Source organism: Microtus pennsylvanicus, chromosome 14, assembly GCF_037038515.1.
Source record: "Microtus pennsylvanicus isolate mMicPen1 chromosome 14, mMicPen1.hap1, whole genome shotgun sequence".
NCBI classification, from domain to species: Eukaryota; Metazoa; Chordata; class Mammalia; order Rodentia; family Cricetidae; genus Microtus; species Microtus pennsylvanicus.
In genome coordinates, this window is record NC_134592.1 from 76,291,931 (window position 1) to 76,303,666 (window position 11,736).

At 41.3% G+C, this 11,736-nt stretch overlaps 1 protein-coding gene across 1 annotated transcript; it reads left to right on the forward strand.

The window, feature by feature from the left end:
• Positions 1–7,092: 7,092 nt before the first annotated feature.
• Positions 7,093–8,001, forward strand: LOC142834631 (olfactory receptor 4C3D-like). Its single transcript, XM_075947423.1, has one exon. It carries the CDS (start codon positions 7,093–7,095, stop codon positions 7,999–8,001), a length of 909 nt encoding a protein of 302 aa, XP_075803538.1.
• Positions 8,002–11,736: the final 3,735 nt, after the last annotated feature.

Consider the following 11,736-nt stretch of genomic DNA (forward strand, 5'->3'; position numbering starts at 1 on the left):
GAAGAAAAGTAGAAAATTTGGGCAAAACAGGGACAGTAGATGGGAAGTTGGGGATAGCTCAGGTCTCCCTAGATCTTTGCCTTGTTTGACAATGGCCTTATTGAAATTTCCATTTCCTCATATTTATGTCAATAGAAAAACAGTGAAGATATCTAGAGTGGAGTAAGAGGGATATTCTAGTGCCAGAATGGCCTTGAGGTAGATTGGCAAGTCTGGAAAAGTGAACTTCTTCAGTATCCCAAGTAAGTCTGGGAAGGTTGAGGAAGGAGACAAAGAAAGAGGAAAATGAAGAGCCAGTGTTCATAGTTTTGTTCTCTGATGTGTCTCAAGTATCTAGAACATTTCTTGGCACTTTGTTGGTATTCCATTAATATTAACTGTTCAAATGAGTGAATGAATATATACTAGTTATGGAAAATGAAAACAATGAAAGCAACTAAAATATGTTACAGAAATATATTTTCTTATCTTGGAACTTAGAAGTTGTGTAGTAACACAATACAAACAGAATTCAAAACTCTGAGAAAATAACAAAGCTATTGTAAATGCATGAATATATGAAAGAATAAACAAATGTCATAGATTCAAAGTAACTGTAAATAAATATAATATAATTATATTATATTCACCAAAACTATTCAGAATCATATCAAATGCTTCCATGCACCTTGACTATTGTAGTGATAAAATGTGTGTGTATGTGTCTGTGTGTGTGAGAGAGAGAGAGAGAGACAGAGACAAAGATAGAGAAAAAGAGAGACAGAGAGAGAGAGAGACAGAAAACATGAATCCTTAACCCAAAGGCTGAGTTTCTTCTGGGTATATGAATCAATAACTGAAAATCAGGAAAAAAAATTTTTTTCTATTTTTTTTATTGAGAAAATGAGAAAAAAAAGTTTCCACCTCCTCCCAGCCTCCCATTTCCCTCCCCCTCCTCCCACCCTTCTCCCCCTCCCCCCACTCCTTTCCCCCTCCCTCTCCAGTCCAAAGAGCAGTCAGGGTTCCCTGTCCTGTGGTAAGTCCTAGGTCCTCCCCCTCCGTCCATATCTAGGAAGGTGAACATCCAAACTGGGTAGGCTCCCACAAAGCCAGCACATTACGTAGGATCTAAACCCCTTGCCATTGTCCTTGGCGTCTCATCAGCTCTCATTGTTCGCCATGTTCAGAGAGTCCAGTTTTATCCCATGCTTTTTCAGTCACAGTCCAGCTGGCCTTGGTGAGCTCCCAATAGATCAGCTCCACTGTCTCAGTGGGTGGGTGCACCCCTCGTGGTCCCGACTTCTTTGCTCTTGTTCTCCCTCCTTCTGCTCCTCATTGGGACCTTGGGAGCTCAGTCCAGTGCTCCAGTGTGGGTCTCTGTCTCTATATCCATCCATCACCAGATGAAGGTTCTATGATGATATGCAAGATATTCGTCAGTATTGCTATGGGATAGGGTCATTTCAGGTTCCCTATCCTCAGCTGCCCAAGGAACTAACTGGGGACCTCGGCTTGGGCACCTGGGAGCCACTCTAGGTTCAAATCTCTTGCCAACCCTAAGGTGGCTCCCTTAACTAAGAGTTGTGCTTCCGTGCTCCCCTATCCAACCTTCCTTTATCCCAATCCTCCTTTTTCTCCAAGTTCCCCCTTCCTCCCCTTCTCCCTTTTCTCTCCCCATCTCCCCTTACCCCCATCCCACCCCACCCCCAAGATCTCAATTTTCTCCCCGGCAACTTTGTCTACTTCCCATAGCCAAGAGGATAGCTATATGTTTTTTCCTTTGGTTCACCTTCTTACTTAGCTTCTTTAGGATCACCAGTTGTAGGCTCCGTGTCCCTTATTTATGGCTAGAAACCAATTATGAGTGAGTACATCCCAGATGAATATAGGAAAAAAATTTAAGAGTGCATCAGTACCTGGGGTAGTAGAATTATTGTAGGTCCAATGTCAAGGGCAGGTTGGTAGAAGGTTGAGACAAAGCAACTGAAATCCTACATTAACAGCACCTAAGTACTGCTTTTGAAAATTATTTCCCCTTTCATCTCCTCTCTTCCAACCATTCCATGTAGCATCCTACCCCACTCCCTGTAAAATTTATGTCCTCTTTTTCTTTAATATATATGTATATATATATATATATATATACATATATATGTGTGTATTTTAAAATAAATAAATACAGCCCATTCCGCCTATATAAATGTTAATTGTATTTATATGTTTTCAGGGCTGACCATTTGGTTTTGGATAACAAGTTGGTGTGCTCTTCCTGAGCAAAGACTATTTCTCCCACTCTCAGCATTCCTTAGTTGCCTGCAGTTCTTTGTCTAGGGTTGAAGCCTAGTAAGCTTTCCCTCTTCCATGCTGGCATGTCCATTGGTGTCATTTTTGTTCAGCTTTGTTTAGGCAGCCATGAAGGGTAAGACTTGATGGTTGTAATTTTTGACATTTCTAGGAGACAACCTCATAACAAACTCCCTGCTTCTCTGACTCTTATAGGTTCCCTCTTCTACAATGATCTCTGAGCCTTAGGTACAGGAGTTGTGTTGCAGTTGTGCCTATGATCTACCTAGCAATGTGTTCTTTGCTATTTTGGTCATAACATAAATGAGTTGTGTCTCACGAAGTAGGTCTGAATGGTTTAAGAGATCCTTTTGCTATATACCTTTGCCAGCATGTGTATCACCATGACATCTTTTGGTAGTTTCAGGCATTCATGCAATGTACATTCTTAGTTTACCTGAGAGGCTACAATAAGAATACTGGTTTGAAATAAACCACAAATATTTGTTTCTTATTGTTTTGCCAGCTCAAAGTGAAGGCAGCAGAAAAGTAGGTGTCTCTTCAGGACTTGTTTCAAGACACAAGGATACAAGTTGAATTATTTGCCCAAAGAGAAAAGCTAGGAATAGAGATCTGGGTGAGAATGAACCCACAGGCATCTAAGACTGGGCACTGAACTTTTTTTGGATGGTAAAGTGTGACTTTGCAAAGCTGGAAAATCTGGGGTCACAAGTTCTTTCAGACTTTGTCCACTTCTCTATATTATCACACCTGGGCTATGGCCAAGACAGGGCCTCAAAGGACTATTGTGCTTAAATTGCTGGTTTAGTGCCAACTTTTTCCAGCTTGGGAGGTGGAAGAGACTGTTTTCTTTTAAGAGTTGGGTCTTCATTTCAGACACCTAGGAAAGACATCTTCAACTTACTCTGGTTTTCAGAACAGGAATGAAAACAGAGTGACATTGCTCCTCTTCTGGTTGATCATCTATTAGTGACTTAATCCAAGAAGTAAAACATTGGGCTTCAGGGCAGGATCTTTAGGGAGGAAGAACAGCCATATATTCCCCCAATTCTCTTCTTACTTCTGGCTTCAGAGAGCCAGAAAAGCACAGTCCAGGGTGTAGGGCATCTGTAGCCAAGATGAGACTATGTTGTAACATGAAGCATGTTGGGAACTACTTTTATAGTCAGAGCCCAAAATTACAACTGAAACTTCAGAAAATTTCAAGCCTTCAGCACAAGGATAAAATTATTAGTTAAGACTTTCAATATTCACCACAAGTAAGTTTTTCTCTATTGCTGATAACTTTTTGCTTAGTTCTATTTTATGTTTGTTCTTATATTATAATGCAACAACATAATTGAAAATTGTGTGGTATATATGTGTTGAATTGTGTGTGTGTGTATGTGTGCATGTGCACACACATGAGTACATGTTCTTGTGAAAGGCAGAGGTTCATGTTAGAATTATTCCCAGTGTTAGAGTTGCAGATGTGTGCTGTTTATCTTTTAACATGGATGGCAGAGAGCTGGACTTAGGTCCTCATGCTTGCACTACAAGCGTTTTACTGATTGAGTTCACTCCCCAGCTCCCCTCTTTGGCTATTAAAATAACTCTAGGTTTACTTTTCTCTCTAAATTTTTACTGAAGTTTCTGAAATTGTCTTTTATACTTGATATAAAGTTTAAATTTAGAAATGAGACAGACGAGTTAATAACAAGTAACAACTTAATTTTGTTTGGAAGGTTTTTGGTGGCCACAGTGTGCTCCTATATTTTCTTATGTGACCCTTCAAAACTGTCTGGGACAAGTGACTTGAAATGGCTACTTCATCATTCTGATTCAAATTTTTGACCTTTAAGAATCAAAACGGTTATGTAAGATTACCATTGTCTTGATCAGTGATCTCTAGAACAGTGGTTCTCAGTCTGTGTGTTGTAGCTCCTTTGGGAGTTGCATATCAGATATCCTGCACACCGACGTTTGCATTATGATTCATAACAGTAGCAAAATCACAGTTATGAAATGGTAACAAAAATAATTTTATGGCTGGGTGTCATCACAACATGAGAAACTTAAACTTAGTAAAGGTTTGCAGCATTAGGAAGACTAAAAACCACTGCTCTACAGTAATAAAAATTACAGAATGAATGAATCTCTCTCTCTGTGTATACACACACACACACACACACACACACACATATACATAACTATACATACGTGCATATGTATCCAATTCTAATATCCCCATATATACATGGGATATTAGAATGGTTTACACACTGTGGTCCAGGTCGTCAACAATGACTGTGTGTTGATGGAAAGCCCAAGAATCCAGCAACTGTTCAGTCCACAAGGTTGGATATTTCAGTTGGTTTTAGTGTATGCTGGAATTCTGAAGAAGCTGGCTCTAAAATGCCAAGGAAGAAATAGACTTGCCAGTGAGAGCGAGAGTAAGCAGGCAAAGAGAGAGCAAGATTACCTCTTCTGTGTGGATCTTCCTGCCTCAAAAGATTTGGTTTAATCTTCTCACCTCAAAGATCCTGAGTAGAAGTAAGTTTACCCATTTTAAATGATTTAATTAAGAAATATAATCCCTTACAGCTGTGCACAGACATTTGGCTTCTAGCTAATTCCAGTTGTAGACAAGTTGACAAATAAAAAAAAAGCCATCCCAATCCTAAAAACCCTTTCCTTTATGGACTTTTAAGGGAAAAACTGGGACGTGATAACCTAAGTGGTTTCCTGAAGCTCAAACATGGATGAAATCCTTTTTCTTTTCTTTTTCTTTTTTTCGGTTTGTGAACAGGGTTGCTTAGACTATGATAGATTTCCAAGCCAGAAAAGAAAATAGTAAACTGTAACTTCTCACTGGATCTCTCTCCTTGTGGGAACTTTCTTTAATCCCAGATAGGCATTTAATGACTGCAACAGTCAATCAGGAGAAGGAAGACCAGACGATGTGGAAGGAATGCATTTGATTTTGTCACTTGCTATGTCAGGATGAAAAAGAATTTTGCTAAGAAGGTCTAAATTGCTTAATTTCTGCTTTTATTAAGTTTCCTAAATCTTTTGGTTTTTGTTTTCAGTCATTCAGCATCTATTTCATTACGAACCATTGGAGATCTGGCAATATAGATATTTTAATGCAAATAATTCCTTGTGTTTTAATGATCCACAGAATACAAAGTGCGAGAATGGAGATACACCTGACTACTAAAGGAGCATTGTGGCTTTATAATATAGGGTAAGAGATTAAATTTCTTACAGAGATGAATGGTATTGGCACCCAGTTTTAAAGAAATCTGCTAGAATAGAAAGGTTATATAAGGCCAGGGTCATTTCTCAAATACTGTATTTGGAAAATTATGACTGAGGATAACTTAGGGAGTTAGAGCAGTATGGGGTGACTGTAACACATGGCAGTGTTCAAGAATGGATGCTGAAGAATAATATGGGCACACCACCAACAAAAACAACAGCCTAGTGAGGGGGCCAGAATGCTGGAATTTTATTTCAATGGTAAAGAGAGCTTTAGGAAATTAAAATGGGTAATGATATGATTGGATGACTGACTAATGTCACTATGACTACCATGTTTACGGCTGAGCCAGAATTTGTCTGAGTGATAAGGTAGAAGAGAGTGCCTATGATATTACTGGAGCTTTAGCTCATTTCAAGAATTGACCTTCATCAAAAACTGAGGATGGTTGGTCCTTGGTAATGGTTTGTGGAATATTTTAGAATTAATACAAGAATAAATGACTGCATAATGAAGGTATTCTCTCTCTGTGTGCATGCACATGTGTGCTTGTTTGCATATGTATTAGTATGGTATATTCATACATGTATGTGTAGGTGTGTAGAGGCAAGAGGAGGATGCCAGGTGTGATATTCTACCAATCTCCACTTTATTCCCTTGAGGAAGATTTCTCACTGGTATCTTACCCTTCTCTGTCTTTCAAAACTATTCTAAGAAGAAATTTGCTTTATTTAAAATGAAAAAGTACCTGGTTGTATAAAGGTCTAAATATTCTATGGTTTCATTGACTTTCACCTAAACAGTGTGTACCAGAATATTTTATACTTATTATACCAAGTCTATACAGAGTAACCCTGTCTATAAAAAAAATAAAAACAGACCAACCAACCAAACAAACAACCAATCAAACAAACAAAACCCCATTAAAATAAAAAAATGAGAACTCAGGTGATGACCCAGCAGGAAAAGTGCTTCCTATGTGAGTGTGAGGACCATAACTCAGATTCCTATCACTTTAGTAAAAACTAGCAGATGTTGCCACAGCATGCCATATCATGCCACAGCATGCAGGAGGAAGAGAGTTCAGTATCATCAGGGCAAGTTGTCTAACTGGATTAGTTGACTCTGAAAGCTCTGGGTCCAAATGAGAGAGACTTTGTCTCAACATAAGATGGGGAGTGACTGAGAAAGACACCGACGTCAACCTCTGCACAGACAGGTGAACAACCATACATGCATGCATGCATCTCTCTCTCTCTCTCTCTCTCACACACACACACACACACACACACACACACACACACACACACTAAAAAGAACTGTTTCTTACATGCCCCAAGCAAAAATTGCAGTAGTTGACAGGTATATATTTTACTTTACACTTATTTAAAATAACTATCTGGAAATAACTCAATTTACATTACTAACTGGTTTTAATAAGGGATCTAGAATTTAGATTAATTATCTTCCATAAAAACTGTTTTCCTCCAGCCCCCAATCTCTTGAAATGTTTCAAAGAGACAGTAGCTGAACTTCCCAGGTAAGTCTCTGGATGCAGCTGGGACTTCATGGATAATCCACGCAATATCACAGAATTTTTCATTCTGGGACTCTCCCAGAACCCCCGGGTGCAGGGGATGTTGTTTGTGATTTTTCTGTTTGTCTATTTGGTCTCTATTGGAGGCAACCTACTTATAATTATCACAATCATTTTCAGTCCCACCCTGGGCTCCCCTATGTATTTTTTCCTTTCATATTTGTCCTTTATTGATACTTGTTATTCCTCTTGTATGACACCCAAACTCATTGCTGACTCCCTGCATGAGGGAAGAGCCATCTCTTTTGAGGGCTGCTTGGCCCAGTTCTTTGTGGCTCATTTATTGGGAGGAGCTGAAATCATTCTGCTCACAGTGATGGCCTTTGACCGCTATGTAGCCATCTGCAAGCCCCTGCACTATACCACCACCATGACCAAGCACCTCTGTGGTGTGCTGGTGGCAGTGGCTTGGCTGGGTGGTTTCCTGCATTCATTGGTTCAGCTCTTTCTGGTTCTTCAGTTGCCCTTCTGTGGACCCAATGTAATCAATCACTTTGTGTGTGATTTGTACCCTTTACTGGAACTGGCCTGCACCAACACACATGTCATTGGCCTGCTGGTGGTGGCCAACAGTGGTGTGATCTGCCTGCTGAACTTCCTCATGCTGGCAGCCTCGTACATTGTCATCTTGCGCTCCTTGAGGTCCCACAGTGCAGAGGGTAGACGGAAAGCTCTGTCTACCTGTGGGGCCCACTTCACCGTTGTTGCTTTGTTCTTTGTGCCCTGTATATTTATTTACATGAGGCCATCATCTACTCTGTCCATAGACAAAATCGTAGCTGTTTTTTATTGTATTTTGACACCCATGTTTAACCCCCTCATTTACACTCTGAGAAATGCAGAAGTGAAAAATGCCATGAAGAATCTCTGGAGAAAATGAGAAATTTTAAGTGGAGAACACAAGTTATAGTGGGGAAATAAATCATTGATATAAGAATTCATATTTTGTATGGGATCTAAGAGCAACTGTCAAAATTTCAGGATAAAACTGCAAGAATGCACGCAGGTGCTAGCTACTTATCCCAAAATTCTGACAATTACTCAGGTCCTATAAAAAATATGAATTCTGTATTCCTACCCACAGCTAGGGTCTGTGTTCAAGTTCATGGCCCATGTTGCCACTAGGGCCCATGTAGAAGTCCAGAGTCTGGGTTCCAACCTGTGGTGCTGTTGGAGTCTGGGAATCATGCTACAGTCAGGGCCACACAGATTTGTGTGGCCTATAATTCCCTGTGGTCATCTGGCTGCTGCCGAGGGTCATGTCTGGGTCCATGGCCCAATAGCAGCCAATGTCTAAGTTGATGCCCTTGGCTTCTGTTTTCCCCAAGGGTCATGTGGGATTCCTGAGGTCAGGTTAGTCACCTGAATCCATGTTGCTGTCCAAGGACCATGCTACATCCGGGGCCATATAGATCTGAGTGGCACATACCCAATGTCATGGTGACTCCATGCCAGAGTTGTGGCTGGTGGGGGATGTCTAGGTTTGTGGTTCTCTCTAGCCAGGATCTGGGTTGATATCCAAGGCTCCTGTGACCATTGAAGGCCATGAAGATGCTTGACGTCTGGGGCCATGCTAGCGTCTGAGGGCCATACTGCTGCTGGGGCCATGTCAAACTGCCACAGGGGCCATGGTGAGATTCAGATCTAGCCACTGCCAAGGACCATGTCTGGGTCCACGGTCCCAATGTAGTTGCTACACTGCTGAGGTCTTTGTGAAATCCAAGGTCCACGTTGCCACCAAAGATCATATGGAAGCTCAGGGTTGGGGCTGCAACCTGTGGCCTTGTTGGTAGCTGGGGATCACACTGCTGCCAAAGACATCCTGATCTTAGTGGCCTGTCCTTCCACCTGGAGCCAAGATATTGTCCAGGCCCAGGTTGCAGCCCAGAGGGCCATGTTTTGGTCCATGGTTCAGCAGCAACTGGGATCTGTGTTTGTGTCTGTGGCCTGTGTCACCTCAGGTGGGGTCATAGGAACCATGCATCATGGAATCAGAGGACCATGTTGAGCCATCCCCACCCTTTGCTGGATCTGGGAAAGCTGAGCCTGCCTCTTGATGGACACTGTAGCAAGAAAGCTGGTGTTGACCCTCATAGGAGATCTGGCCCCTGCACTCAGGAGAGATGACTCCACCCCTCACCACAGGCAAGGGAGAACTGACCCTAATGATATGGGTGTAGGAGAGCTGTCTCCAACGCTGGCCTGACTTGGGAGGCCCTGAGGGCCTGGACTGACCAGCTCAGTTATAGATTAGGCCCACAGCTGGACCTGGGGCTGGCCCACTCTAACATCTACCCAATTTGGGACCTGCTGGAGCTTGTGAAAGGACTGGTCCTGTGGAAAAATACCTGAAGAATCTCTATGACTCGGAGCAGCTGTGGGATAACCCGGAGTTCCAGTGAGAACCCAGTGACGACGGTGTGCCAGACACCAGAGGCCTTGAACCAGATCAGTGATTCATTGCAATGAAGATTTGCAAGTAAAGCTGATTGGACAAAAGTGTACACTGTGTGACTCACCATGGCTCCCAAAGCTACCACCGCCAATGAAGAAGTGTTAGAGAGATGAGAAAGATGAAGTACTGAAGAGGGTTCTTTTTGTCTGTGTGTTTGGTTTGGTTCGACTTTTAAAGATTTGGGGAGATTGCTGTAGGGGTGAGGGGAGGATATGGGGGTACTGGGAGGTGAGTGGAATTAGGGTACATGATATGAAATTCCCAAAGAATCAATAAAGAAATTATTTTAAATTAAAAATCAAAAAAATTGCATGAATATGTAAATGTATGCCTATATCCATACTCACGATTATCAGATTAAATGATTATACCACAGCTCAGTTCCTTTTTAAGAGTTCACCCTAAACTGAAGAATATGGAGGGGCAATCTTTGTCTTCCTCACCTGTGTTTAAGAGGGATCTCCCACAGCCTGAGATACTTAGTGTCTGTGATGAGCAGAGTGGTTTTTGTTGAGGATTAGTAACCTGTTTCTCCACGCTGGATGATGCACTTGCATCCTTTAGTCTCTGATACTTCAACCTGCATGCTGCGCATCTCTAACATCTTGGGGTCTCCAAAGCGATCCAGGCTTCAATTTCACAGCTTCATGAAACGACCTCTCTAGGCCTCTGTTCAAGGACACCCTGCCACATTCCTGGCTTCAGCAGCTTTCCTTAGGCATAGAGGCAAATTTCATGACTTGTTTCTTTTATCTTTGACTCTAAAGCCAGAACCACATGGACAAATATGCCAAGTTTTGCTGCTTGCTGGGGCTGGAATATAATCTCCTCATTCAATTACATCTTCACCAGTTTTCTGTCCTTCATTGCCTAAGCTTGCCTGTGCTGAAACTAGCTCTGTAGACTAGGCTGACCTTCAGTTTCTGAAATATCCAAACTTTGATTCCTTTATGGCACTTTGTGAACTCACTCTCTAGATACTAGAAAGATGCTGGGCATCTTAAGAAGCAGGAGAGAAGTTTCTTCCTTAAGAGACCAAACTGTATTCACAGGGATTAATTAAAAGATGGTCTCCACATTGTCCCAACTTGTGACCTGAAGTTGTTTCTAATGCTGCTACAGTAGTTGATCCTGTGAGGGTGGGGTCATCACTCTCAGAGAGGCTGAGAGCATGTGGGGCTAAAAATCCCCCTGTCATAGTTCCATCTTAAAAATAACCCCTTTCAGTCAAAGGGGAAGAGTGTTCTCTGAGACTGTGTAGATGAAAACTCTTTGTATAAAGCAGGGTGACCAAGCCACTTAACCCTTCAGTGATGCCTGACTCCCTGGCCTTAAGCAGCACTGCCATTCTGACTTGACAAAGCTAGATGAAGCAGAAAGTTCAAGGTTATATGGACAGGGCACAACAGCAGAAAGACCTACTATCCAGTCATGCTTCTAATTCAAAACTCCTAAGCGACTTTGAAACAACTGCTCTCCTGAGTCTCAAAGCCACCAAGAGGATGAGATTTTGAAAGTTTTGTTCTTCATCAAATAAAAGGGAAGTGGTGATGAATGATTTCTTGGCTATTTGTAAATGAATGGCTGACCCATTTTTTATTTTACATTTACTTCAATAGTAGCAGGAAGTTTTCAGCTAAGACAAATTTCTTTAATTAATAACATCTGCTTTGTTGTTTTTTCTTTACTCATAACAATTGCTTTGTGTCATTATAAAAATAATTTAACTCTCATCTAAGATTAGAAGAAATATGAAATTATCAATTTGAGATCATATGTCTGGGCTATCCTGGAAGATCCTTTATGAACTTTTCCAGGTTCACTAGTCTATGATGTTGGGATATGAGAAAGTTGTGGAGCGCCTGTGGTGTGCACAGATCAAGTCAATGTAAGTTTTATATATTCTATTTTCATTATAATTTAAATTTTACTTACTTAGACACAGGTTCTTGCTATGTAGTCCTTGCTTGCCTGGATCTCATTGGGTAGCTCAGGCAGCCCTTGAACTCACAGCAATCTCCTGTCTCAGTATCTTGACTATGATAGTTATAGGCATGCATCACTAAGCCTGGCTTGATAATCTATTTTTAAAACAAAAAAAATCCAGAAAAAACCACAGGGGTAATTTTAGTAGAGGTTTTATTGTGTTACATGGAATAG

What these genes read in the sequence shown, in the direction of transcription:
- LOC142834631 (XM_075947423.1), top strand. Translation starts at nt 7,093, where the DNA reads ATGGATAATCCACGCAATATCACAGAATTTTTCATTCTGGGACTCTCC.